Source organism: Microcaecilia unicolor, chromosome 12 (assembly GCF_901765095.1).
Source record: "Microcaecilia unicolor chromosome 12, aMicUni1.1, whole genome shotgun sequence".
NCBI lineage: Eukaryota > Metazoa > Chordata > Amphibia > Gymnophiona > Siphonopidae > Microcaecilia > Microcaecilia unicolor.
This window is the reverse complement of record NC_044042.1, coordinates 39,549,267-39,562,698: the sequence shown is the minus strand read 5'-3', so window position 1 is coordinate 39,562,698 and position 13,432 is coordinate 39,549,267. Positions and strand designations below refer to the sequence as shown.

At 44.3% G+C, this 13,432-nt stretch overlaps 1 protein-coding gene across 2 annotated transcripts in view; it reads left to right on the top strand.

Moving 5' to 3' along the window:
* Nucleotides 1-12,245, top strand: part of LOC115482005 (interleukin-18-like) — a 47,556-nt gene extending 35,311 nt beyond the window's left edge. For both annotated transcript variants that reach the window (XM_030221527.1, XM_030221526.1), the window contains 2 exons: nucleotides 1,691-1,824; nucleotides 11,793-12,245. In XM_030221527.1, the coding sequence (XP_030077387.1) occupies nucleotides 1,691-1,824; nucleotides 11,793-12,014 (356 nt within the window). In that variant the 3' untranslated portion in view covers nucleotides 12,015-12,245. The remainder of the gene's footprint in view (nucleotides 1-1,690; nucleotides 1,825-11,792) is intronic.
* The last annotated feature ends 1,187 nt before the right edge of the window (nucleotides 12,246-13,432 follow it).

Below are 13,432 nucleotides of genomic sequence, written 5' to 3'. Positions count from 1 at the left end.
TCAGATAATCCAAAACATCATTACCTACAGTGTGACTTTTATCCAGTGCATGAAGGGAAAAGGAAAGGCTGTGTGTTTCTTGCAGCAGCTGAGCTGATTGAAAAGGTTTTATTTTGTATGTGTTTTATGTTTTATTTGAAGCTCCGTTTGATTTCTATTTCTTTTTATTCTTTCTACTCAACCCTCTGGATCCTGTCAAGACTCCTTGGCTTTATTTCACCAGCTCCTCAGCAGGCACTAGCTCCTCTCCCACCCCAGCAAAGCCTCTCCTGTCTGGTTAAAATGCTTTGAACATTGACCCCATAATTCCGTTTTCTATTGATTGCACTTCTAAGCACAAAGGCTAGCCTTCAGTTGAATGCTCCTTTGTTTTGGAAAACCTTACCCCATACCTTGAGAACAGAAGCCTCAAGGCCTAATTTTAAAGTTGGCTTAAAAACACACTTGTCTCCCAATTCTATAACTGAGCGCTGCATGTACATACTCCTTGTGTATGTAAATGTAAAGATTACTATCACTTATGTGCATAACTGCATACCGACCACGCAAATGCTAGCAGGGCTAGGACAAATTGCCTAAGCACTGTTCTGTAATGGCCCGTGTCACTTAGGGTCAGATTCTATATATGGCGCCTGAAAAATCCGCACGGAAAACATTTCTGCCTAAGTGTGAGGGTCTTTTACTAAAGCTTAGCTCGAGTTATCTGCAACAGGGCCCATATTATTCCTATCAGCCCTGCTGCAGATAACTCAAGCTAAGCTTTAGTAAAAAAAAACAAAAAACCCTGTAGTCTTTAGTTGGTATCCTAGCACCTAAAACTATGCAATCTATTTACACCAATGAAAATGTGGCGTAAATCCCAATGCGTAGATATAGGCAGAGAGGGCCATATTGTATAACAGTACATGTAAATTTTGGATCACCTACAAAACGCCCATTTCTCTGCCCATAACCATGCCCCTTTTTGCCTGCGAACATTAAAATGTAGGCGCTGTGCATTAAAGAATACGCTTAGCGAGTTTTGTGCGTAAATTCTAATTATTGCCAGTTAGGGCTCATTATTGCTTGTTAAGTGCTATTAACAACGCTGAGTGGCTTGTTAAACCAGTTAAGTTACACACGCTGTTATAGAATACACCTGGATTTTGGCATGGAAGTCTAGGTGCACTATATAGAATCCGGGGGAAAGTGCATAAATTCACGGGGGCGTTCATATAAGTGGAGTATGGGTGGAACTTCTACCTGTGCCCGTAACTTACAAAATACTGGTTACACATGTCCTCGTCACATTTACATGACGGCAGCTATGTCACTTCTTTGTCTGGTATAACTGGTGGTGCGTAAATATAAGATAAAGTGGTACCTGGTTATGCTAGTTTTCTATAAGACAATCTGGATGATCAGATGCCATTATGGGATAGGCTCTTATCACGCATCCTTAGCATACCTAAATGGAGGCGCCCAGTTTAGAATTGCCCCCCTGTTCAAGTTGGCCATTTCAGTTGTGAAGCTCCTGGCCTGGCAGTCTGGATTGGGTTTACTAACTGTAATTTTCCGTTTTCTTTTCCTCATAATTTCTAGGTATATTAGAATACTTGTGAAACACTTTTCTTGTCCACCCAGATGGAAGGGCTGTATATGGTACCAAATGACTAAATATATGAAACTTTTTGTGGTCATTTACTCTTAGAAATGTACATGTTCAAGCTCTATCTGTACCGAGACACAAGTCCCAGAGAAGGCATAGCCACTGCATTCACAGTTCAGAAGGGCCAGAAGACCTACCTCATGACCTGCACAGAAGACGGAACTCTGAGATTAGAGGTAATTATTGGGATTCAACTGTATTCATAACGCTGAGCAAAGCAGAGCTCCGGTGGTTTCTGTAATTGATTTTGCAACCCCTTCCAGATTCTCTGTAGTCAGCACTTCTCAACCCAAGGAGGCAGTGCATGAAAATCTATCTCATCGATATTCATTGTGGATAGCCTAAAAACCCTATCTGGTTGGGAGTGCCCAGAGGATTTTGTTGAAATGCACTGATCTTAGACATCACTGTGGAGCTCAGAAGCAAATGCAGGCGCTAGAGACCATTAGCACCAGACTAGCATCGACATTTTCTAGTGCCAAATGCTCAGAGCTGATGAGCGTGTGAAACGAGCTCACCGGCTCTGAGCGCAATGAGCATTCAAATACATGCTAAAGAGGTCATCCCATATACCTCCCCAATGCTCAGCAGGTAGCGCGTCAAACAAGGGGGCTCCTCCTATGGCAAACCCTACACCACCTCAGAGCTGGCATTAGGGTTGTGCCGAGCCGTGAAGAGGAATGGGGAGACCGGTGTTGCTGGCATCAGTGCCCGCCACTCCTCCGATCACTCACCTTCTGCATCCTGCCCTTTCTCCCCGATACCTGTCCCAGATTGACTATCAATCCCTCTTGCCATAGAAGAGTCTGTTACATTGAGGGTGGCCATACCAGGACTGGGGCACTCTGGCTCCTCTCTCCAGGGCAGTACCACAGGCTCCATCTACTCATTTCACTTGGGCAGGTATCCCTTCTAATTGGCACTTCTTCCTTCTCCTTCCTTCAGCTCCTCTCTGGCAATCTGAGCATGCACTGAAGAGCTGTGCTTAATGTACAGCTCTTCAGTGCAGGTGCCAGGCTTCATCCTCCCACTGAACTCCCTAATGCTCAACGCTATGACCGTGCTTAAATTTGCATTTCATTAGCGTTGAACATTAGGAAGTTCCTTTGCTGTGCTATTCCGGTGTTGTTTTTCCACCACTGTTCCATACAGTGCCAGAGTTTTGATCATTGGAGCATAAATTCCTTGTCCCATAGCATGGATTGTCAGCCCAGTCCTCAGAACATACCCAGCTAGTTAGGATTTCAGGATATGAATGAGATAGATTTGCATACAATGAAGGTATATCTTTGTCATGTATATTCATTGTGGACATCCTGAAAATCAGACAGGTTGGGCGTATAACCATTCCTAGAAAATGGCCATAGGTCAACCTGAAGCTCTGACTCCTTTCTAGTTACCACTTATAGGGGCAGCAACTACACCTCTATTTGGCCTGTAGTTATCTGTTACACTCCAGGATCCCCCAACGCTCTCAAGGGTCCAGGCAACCAAAGACCTCAAGTACCTCCTTGCAATCCCTTTTATTATTTCTCAAACTGCATCCATGTTGTCACTCACCACAGGGAACCACTTTATCTCTGCAACTTCTCTGCCAACCCCTCCCCTGGGCAGGCCTCCAACTCTTACTCTCCAGCCCATTGGCAGGGACCTCCCTCCTCCCAGGGCCTCTGGAAGAATCTATCCTTGCTGCCTTGGTAATGCCCATATCATGGGGTATTACACAATTCTCAGGATATCCACAATGGATATAAATGAGACACAGAAATGTTTCTTACTTACCTGACGAATGTGAGGCTGACCAGGCACAGGTAGGTGATCTCATTCAACAGTGCAGGAATGGAACAGCTCTCTCAGAGCTCAGAACCAAATGTAAATCTGAGCATGTATGGCCCTTCCCAAGCGCAACAGGAATGATCAAAAAAGGAAAAGAAACCAGATAATGTAATTCCCAGGGATTGTCCTGGCCTCTTGACCTTTTGTGACTCGCTTAGAGCTGTGAGGTGTTAGTGTGATGTAAGAAATGTAATGTAATAAAATAATGATAATAATAACAATGCTTAGAGTTCAGAGCGATTAACAGAAGCTGGCCAGGTCTAGGAATTACAATAATAAAGCAACTAATTAATTAAAAAGATATCATCAATTATTAAATTACAAAGAAGTTAAAGCATACATCCTGAACAGAAAGGTTTTAACATTTCAACGAAATTCCCCTTATAAAACAGTCAGACTAATTATAGGCGAAATGTCATTCCCAAGTCTTGTGGCCTGAAAAGTCAGAAGGTACTCAAGTGGAGGAGTGGCCTAGTGGTTAGGGTGGTGGACTTTGGTCCTGGGGTACTGAAGAACTGAGTTCAATTCCCGCTTCAGGCACAGGCAGCTCCTTGTGAGTCTGGGCAAGTCACTTAACCCTCCATTGCCCCATGTAAGCCGCATTGAGCCTGCCATGAGTGGGAAAGCGCGGGGTACAAATGTAACAAAAATAAAATAGATACTATTGGAGATTCTACATGGAATGTTGCTATTCCACTAGCAACATTCCATGTAGAAGGCGCAGGCTTCTGTTTCTGTGAGTCTGACGTCCTGCACGTATGTGCAGGACGTCAGACTCGCAGAAGCCTGCGCGGCCATATTGGTGATCTGCAAGGGCTGACTTCTACATGGAATGTTGCTAGTGGAATAGCAACATTCCATGTAGAATCTCAAATAGTAGCAACAGTGGAGGAGTGGCCTAGTGGTTAGGGTGGTGGACTTTGGTCCCGGGGTACTGAAAAACTGAGTTTGATTCCCACTTCAGGCACAGGCAGCTCCTTGTGACTCTGGGCAAGTCACTTAACCCTCTGTTGCCCCATGTAAGCCACATTGAGCCTGCCATGAGTGGGAAAGCGCAGGGTACAAATGTAACAAAAAAAATGTTTTGGGCTTTTTTAAACCTTTAGGTGATGGAAAAATAAATTATTAATCCTTTCCTATACGTGTTCTTACCTTCCCCTATCTTGAAATGGCCATTAAAATAGGAAGGAATCAAACCATATAAAAAGGCATCCTTTATTAAATTAAAGCAAACAGGTTGATATTTAAAGTGATTTTCCTGGCCAGTTAAATCACTTGTTCGGGGCTAACAGCTAATTTCCAGTGGCACTTGACCGGTTAGTGCTGCTGAAAATAACCAGGTAGCGCTGAAGTCAAAACCGGCTATTTTTGGGGTGCGCCAGGGGCGGAGTCGGCACTTGACTGGTTAAGTACTGATATTCAGAATGCAATGCAATTATCTGGATATCTGCCCCCAGACCACCCTGATAAAACCAAGGCAACAGTGGAGCCATGAGTTTCCCACTTATTAGCAATGATAAGCAGTGGCGTACCTACCTTAGTTGCCACACGGGGCAGAGCACCCCCCTCCTCCGAGCAAGGGGGGGTGTGGAGCAGGCGCAAGGCTGTCAGTTCTGCCAGTACCCTGCCCCAGAACTGGAAGTTGACGTCAGAGGGGGCAGAGGACCAGCAGAGCCAACAGCTTCTTGCCTGCTCGGCGCACCCCTTTGCTGACTGCACCCAGGGTGGACCGCCTCATCCTTGGTACGCTAGAGATATTCAGTCCACTAGTCAGATACAAGTAGAACAGCAAAAAAGCTGATACGAATCTGAATAATGCTGACCACAGGTAAATGCCCGTGCCCACTTTATACCCAGATATTCAGTGCCAGTGTCCAGGTATGGCCCAGTGCTGAACATCTGGATATAAAAAAACATCTAGCAGCTGGCATTTTTTTAAAAAGCTGACCGTTGCACAGTAGTGTAGCCAGGAACTTTTTACAGGGGGTGCATCTCGGCGTCTTCACCCGGCAGTGGTCTGCTCCAACATTGATTTTAAGTGCATTCTTCATTGTTGGATATCCAAGAAGGGCATAATCGAAAGGGACGCCCAAGTTTTGCTGAGGACGTCCTCGCAAAACGTCCCGACGGAGGGGCTGGGAAACCCGTATTATCGAAACAAGATAGATGCCCATCTTTTGTTTCAATAATACAGTCAAGGACACCCAAATCTTGAAATTTAGGTTGTCCTTAGAGATGGTCTTCCCTGATTTTTGGCGATAATGGAAACCAAGGACACCCATCTCAGAAACGACCAAATCCAAGCCCTTTGGTCATGGGAGGAGCCAGCATTCGTAGTGCACTGGTCCCCCTGACATGCCAGGACACCAACTGGGCACCCTAGGGGGCACTGCAGTGGACTTCATAAATTGCTCCCAGATACATAGCTCCCTTACCGTGCGTGCTGAGCCCCCCTAAAACCCACTCCCCACAACTGTACACCACTACCATAGCCCTTACAGGTGACGGGGGCACCTAGATGTGGGTACAGTGGGATTCTGGTGGGTTTTGGGGGGGCTCACATTTACCACCACAAACCTAACAGGTGGGGGGGCCTGGGTCCGCCTGCCTGAAGTGTACTGCAGTACCCACTAAAACTGCTCCAGGGACCTGCATACTGCTGTGATGGAGCTGAGTATGACATTTGAGGCTGGCACAAAATATTTTTAAAGATGTTTTTTGAGGGTGGGAGGGGGCTAGTGACCACTGAGGGAGTAAGGGGAGGTCATCCCCGATTCTCTCCGATGGTCATCTGGTCAGTTCAGGCACCTTTTTGTGCCTTGGTCATAAGAAAAACAGGACCAGGTACAGTCTTCCAAATGCTTGTCAGGGACGCCCTTTTTTTTCCATTATGGGTCGAGGACCCCCATGTGTTAGGCATGCCCAAGTCCCACCCTCGCTATTCCTCCAACAGGCCCCCGTGAAGTTTGGTCATCCCTGCGACAGAAAGCAGTTGAGGACACCCAAAATCAGCTTTCCATTATATCGATTTGGGCAACCCTGTGAGAAGGACGCCCATCTTCCGATTTGTGTCGAAAGATGGGCGTCCTTCTCTTTCGAAAATAAGCCTGCAAGTCTTAAAGCTCACTGAAAACGACATTTGGCATGAGTAGATGGAAAAGGTCAAGAGCCAAATAAGGCCAATTTGAGCATAATCCATTCAAAGATTTAAAAATAAGAGTACCAATAATAAATTTAATACACTATTCCACAGGCAACCAATACAAATGTATCAATAATGGAGAAGCTCCATATCTACGTAACCCAAAGATTAGTCTGTCAGAAACTGGCTCTCTAAACAGTAAAGGCAGATACCATCAAATCAGAGCCTCTTCTTCTACGGTAGTTCTCATGAAATCTTCCCTAAATAACATATGTGAAGCAGCTACTTGGTTCTTGCTTCATACATTCACTTCAAGCTACTGCTTGGCCTCGTCCACCATCTGAGACAGTGCATTTGGTTGAACTGTGCTGGCCAACTTGTCTTTATAACATCAGCAGCTTTCTCATTTTTTTCTTTGTGACTGGACTGCTCCTGGACAAATGACAAACTGTAGTACATTGAGCAGTTTGCCACCATTTGTGTGCCTGACCCAATCCTGTTTGTTGATGACAAAAATAAGGATAATATTCAGTCTGCAATGACAGTGGCGTATTTATGGTAGGTGCTTCATGATGTACACACCCCCATCAGACCTGGGCCCCCCCTTAAAATCCACTCGGCGTCTTCACGCTGCAGCGGTAGCAGCACTCATAGGCTGCCTGTAGCCTGCTCCAGGACTTCCTCCCTTAGGGGTGGGACGTGCCAAATTTTGTTTTCAGTCAGCTTTAAGACTTGAATATCCAACAATGAAGAATGTGCACTTACAATCAATGTTGGAGCATTCCTTTCTGTGCTGCCCCATATTCATAGTGGCAGGGTGTATAGTTATGTATATTTAATATGAGTATTATTTGTATTCAGTTGCATTGTCTGTGTAATAGCATTGTGTTTTAGGATTGCTTTTCTTATAGTTTGCAATATCTTGTGATTGACTCCTTGTGAGTTTTCCCTATTGGCTGTTAGCTCTGAGCTGGGGCAAGCCCTCCCTTTCTGCCCCTGCGGGCTGTGTGAGAGAGCCCAGTCTTGCTAACATGCTTTTGTGATCAGTAGCTGTTCTAGGGGCTGATCCCTCCTTAAATCTACTGTAATTCCATCAAGATTTTTCACCATCTCCCCAAGTCATTCCCCTTTTATTTACCCTGAGTTTCCCCCCCCCCTCCTTATTTCCTTTAAGAGCCATAGCTATTCCTCTCAGCTGGGCTGAGGTTCTGGCTATCTCCTTGCCTCTGAGGTTGGCTAGATACAGACTCTATGTGCAGAAGGCAACAATTCTCTTATAAGCAACTCAACTGTAAGTTGGATTTTCTTTGTTTATTATGAGTACTGCAATAAAGAAGATTTGCTTAAGAACTGAGAGTCTACTGGTAAAGCTTCTACTTGGGGATGTTTAAGCTGGCTGTTTAAGCTACACTATACTTTGCCTAGAACAGTACACTTTCCATTCCAGGTTGTAAAAGTCTGAAATGATATCCCTATCCAAATTAAGCAAATTCAGTCTCATAGCTGTTTTAGAAAGGCGTTAAAAAACACACATCTTTTCTGATTTGCCTAATAACTGATTTGCTTTTATATTACTCTTGTTTAATGTTATATCTCTTCTCTGTGTAGAAGATTTCTTGACTGCACTCTGTCTTGAATCTTTTAAGGAATTAGGCAGATTATAAATCATAGAATAGAGTAGTTTGTAACAGGATTGAATATATGTGTGCCTATTAGAATGCCAATTCTTTTGAAGTCACAGTTGATAGTTATCAACCACTGATGTCTGCACTGTCAGTGCACAGTGCTTGTTGTGCTGCAGCAGGCGGCGTAGCCACAGGTGGGCCTGGGTGGGCCGGAGCCCACCAACTTAGGGCTCATGCCCATCCAACAGTAGCACATGGTAATGAAAATGCTGCTCTCCACAATACTGGCACCTTCGTATGCTCAGTTTTCAGTGCATGCCTGCTGCAGACTACCAAGGTGGAGACTGGCGAGAAGCATTTTCCCACCAGCTGAGATTTTTTTGATTTGGAGGTGGGGGAAAGAACATTTGGTGCCCACCCACTTCTTGTCTAGGCCCACCCAAAATCTGCTGTCTGGCTACGCCCTTGGCTGCAGCAGTTTCACAGTCTGCACGTGTGTGGTGTGCACTTGTATGTAGTGCCGTGTTATTTTAATGTGATGGATACACCAGTGGAGAAAGATGAAGATCAGCACTACTGTCAGACCAAAGCCATTTTGATGGTGCAGATAGCACAGGAGACAGTTTAGGGACAATACTTTCAGTAATGCCTCTACTTCTCCAGTGCTTTAAATGAAACATTTCAGGTTGCCTTGACATCAAGCCTGTGCGAATATGCTGAGGGCAACTGTGCTTTAGGCCTGGAAGACACCAAGACACGACTGGTGCTTCCACTAGGCAAATTAGTCAGTCACCGAGAGAGCTGAAATTCTAGGAGCAGCAAAATGCAGTGGGCAGCTAATTTAAATCCCCTTCCCCGCCAGTTCCTGGAGGCCTTACCCAGCACTTACCATAGTGGTTTGGCTTCCATGGCTACCAGAAAGGAGAGCACTCAATAATGCTGTTTCCTCTTCTGCGCAAGGTCAACATCATGGTATGATCTCATAACCCACTTGTGTGCCTGATTCAATCCTACTCGACAGTAAAATTTGTATACAATGGAAGCAGTGAATGCAAATGCATCTCATGCATGTCGATTGTGGATATGCTGAAAACTAGACTGGTTAGGGAATTCCCTAAATCCAGAATGAAGACAACTACTTATCCTTGTTATTATTACTACTTTTTATTATTAGTGTTTATTTACCGCCTTTTTGAAGGAATTCACTCAAGGAGGTGTTGATCTGATTGGTTAACCTCATACGTCCAGAACTACTCGCCGAGTTACCTGAAAGGGGCCTTGCCACTGGGCCAATAATTTGTTGGCCAAAGTGGGAAGTATCAGCAGTTTATTGTGGGCCTTAAACTCCCGCTGTCTTGCTTTCTTATCATAATAACCCTTCTGTTTTTGTTGGACCTAGATTAGGTGATCTTTTGCTAGCCCCCCTTATTTGTACCAAGGTTTTCCTTAACTCCTGCCCATATGCAGGGACTGATATTACCTCAGGGTCTTTCCCTACCCAGGTGTCTTTAACTACATCCATCAAGTTTCTTGGCTGTCTCCCATACATTAATTCAAAGGGGGAGAACTCCACCGAGGCCAGGGACACCTCCCTATATGCGAACAATATGTAGGGTAGGACTTCATCCCACATATCAATGGCTGCTTCCCTGTACTTTTTGATCATACGGATAAGGGTCTAACTAAACCTTTCCATTAGACCATCCATTTAATGATGGTAAGCAGCCATTCTTACATAAGTACATAAGCATCGCCATGCTGGGCCAGACCAAGGGTCCATCGAGCCCAGCACCCTGTCACTGACAGCGGCCAAAAGAACAAGCTTGTATCTATTCAGCCATCTATTTTAGGGCTGCTTCTGATACCATCTTCCTAAAGAAAAGAAAGCCCAAATTCAAGTGCAGAATATATATATATATATATAAACCTCTCCCTAGCCAAGGTACTTTTTACCTGATCAGGCTTTGAGAAGTACTTTCCCTGAAGAAATATAACCCACTATAGCTATAGAATATAAACTATACCACCTACACCACAGTGTAAGCTAAAATACAAGCCACTACTATCATGCTGCAGACCAAATCCAGATCTCCAAAAAGATCAAGTTCTCTTTTCTAGGACTCCTTGGCTTATAAGTCCTCTTAGCAGATCCCTTTGTCTCTTGGAGTGAAATAGTTCCACTTCCAGAACACTCTTGGTCATCCCAGAACAGGGTCGTAGCTAGGTGGAGCCACAGGAGCAAGGGCCCCCACAGATTTAGTCCGGGCCCCTGGTTTTGCTAGCAGGGTCCCCAACCCCCACCAGCCGAAGCCGTCTTCAGCACTGGTCTCCGGCGCACTGCATTCACCGATCTGTGCTTTCTCGAGTCCTGACGTCCTGCATGTTCCTTTAAGTGAAACAGAGCATGCTCCGTTTCACTTAAAGGAACATGCAGGCACGCCGCATTCACTGATCTGTGCTTTCTTCTTCCTGATGTCCCGGGTACCTCCGCCAGCACAGGTACCTTGCGGCGGTGGCAGCGGCGGGGGAGGGGTGGCTGGGGGAGGTAGGCTAAAATGCCCCCCCCCCCCCCACACACACACTTTGGGCTCTGGAACCCCTCCCACCAAGATCTGCCCCAGAGGGTTCAGTTCTTTCCCCTCCTTGCCCTGAAAGCCACTGGGTCCAATTCCCCTTCTCTTAGGGCTTTAATCTCAACACTTGGTTATTCAAAATATACAAATGAGTATTCAGATCACCATTCAGGTTAATGTTATATATCCACAGTTTCTCTTATGATACTAATTAACTACACTGCCTTTCAGGACTGGGTTAGTCTGTCCCTGCCACCTCCCGCATAGTCTCTACCCTCGGACTACCGCCACCCCAGCAGGGTCCCAGGAGTTTACCCTGAGTATGATAGAATGGACTAAACCCAAATGGTCTTCCTATACTTGGCTAGTAATACTACTAATACTTTCTTTATTCTAGGGAGCTAGCTTCTAGTGAGAGGATGTACATCTGTCACAACATTTAACATGGCTATTTAAGAACCAGTGTCAATTGAAAACTCTATAGGCTTGCAGTGTTAACCCTCTTGCTATAGAATTCTATCCAAAGCACTGTGGGAATAGTGAAAGAGGGAAATTCACTTTAAACATGGCTATTCTAAAATTTTCTTCAAGTAGACTCAACAGGAGGCCCTAAGTCACCACAGTCAGTCCTGAACTTACTGCTCTTGGCTTTGCTCTATGGTAGCTCTGGATTTTCTCAGATAAATTGGAATTGCTAGTCTAGAGGTGCTATGTGACACACCCAGAGTGGGTTCTACCTGTACATCACCACATGGAACCATTTGGTTAATACCTACAGCTGTCCCTTACCTCTGGTTCTTATCTGGTTTTCAGGATAACCCAAGAATGTAATTATTTAACTTGACTTAGCCCAAACATATCTTACGAGTACTCTTTGAAATATGTTGAAAAACAGGCATAGCTGTGGCTTCTGTAGATCTGCCTTATAGGGATTTTACTTATAAATAATCTTTTCTTTGTCTGCACAGGAAAGGACTGCACCTCAATTCATTTCAGGATATGAAAGCAAGTATATTTTTTATAAGAGAGACTTCAATGAAGGGGACACGGAAGCATACAGTTTTGAATCGTCATTATTTGCTGGATACTTCTTAGCATCTGAGCAGGAAAATGGATGGAAAAAACTGGCTTTACGGAGTCGTCAGCATGAGGTGGATGAAAACTTCCGAATACAACTTGTAAAAATTTAGACTGTTAACGTTTTTGTATATAGGTCCCCAATGTCTCTTTCCGCCGCTGTATCAAGCTCCCCGTGCCTGTGTCCTGTCTTTACCTTCCATCTAAATCCTAAATAGGAAAACTTATATTTTTTTCAATCTTTTATTGTATTTTATGCTTTGTGAAGCCTCTTGAACGATGGTTGTCATCACTAAAATTGTACACCAAAACTTTTAAATAGACAAGGGTTGGTATTCAACAGGACTTATTATTATAATTATTATTAGCATTTGTATAGCGCTACCAGACGCACGCAGCGCTTATCTGCATAGGAACAGCTCCTACCTTGATAACTCCTTCATACAGGGTCCAGACCAAGGTTTTCAGTAGCATTAGCTGAAAAAATTTAACTGAAAATCTAGACAGAGCCCCTTGGAATTATCTGGGTAGATTGAGGGCAGTCCCAGGGTGGAGCTGACAGTACCCAGGTAGTGGCAATATTCAGTCTGCTAACCAGAAAACTGCCTGGATAAAGTTAGGCCAGCAAAAGTAATCACAGATCAAAAAACCTCCTGAAAAATTTGTATGTTTTTTTTTTTAATCTTGCAAAACAATTTTAGTATTTTTTTTTGTCTTGCAAAACAATTTTAGTGTTTGTTTGTTTTTGACTTTGCTCACTGTTTAAAATCTCATCAGATACTGTCCCACAACTATGTATTTAGAAAAACAAAGGACTTACCTGAATGATGCAGCGTTCATGTGAACTTAGGCTCAACCCCAGCTTCCAAGCTCAAATCAGTGTGGTCTCAACGGACCCGTTTCGTGGTAGCTATAATGCTGCTGGAAAATGGTCGCGTCCCTGCCAGTAACGAGCAAACCATGGTTGTGGGACAGTATCTGATGAGATTTTAAACAGCGAGCAAAGTAAAAAAAAAAAACACTAAAAACTAAAATTGTTTTGCAAGATAAAAAAAACAAACATTTTTCAGGAGGTTTTTTTGATCTGTGTTTACTTTTTAACTGTGTGCTACAAAGAAACTAGAAGAACTGCGTGTTCTCATTGCCACAGTTTCCTCTGTCCACTGAGAAAGAGTTGTATGGTCTTCACTTTTTTCTATAGAATGGTAGAATTGTACCCAGAGAATTCATTTTTAATAGCTTCTTGAGGATAAAGAGAGTCAGGTCTCTAAGATCTAAAATGAAGAATTCCACCTATCCTCTCTTGGGAATGAGTATATCCTTGGTACTGCTCCACAGAGAGAACCTCTTCTATCGCTCCTGACTGCAACACTGTATGTATCTCATGCTCATGAATTGTGTTGGATTGATGGGCTGTGGTATAATGCTCAGCTTTTGAGCTATCTTAACTTGGCCGGGTTAGGTATAAGGATCTGACGCTGAATATTATTGGCACCTGCATAACTAACCCCCAGCTCCTCCTCAGTGCCGC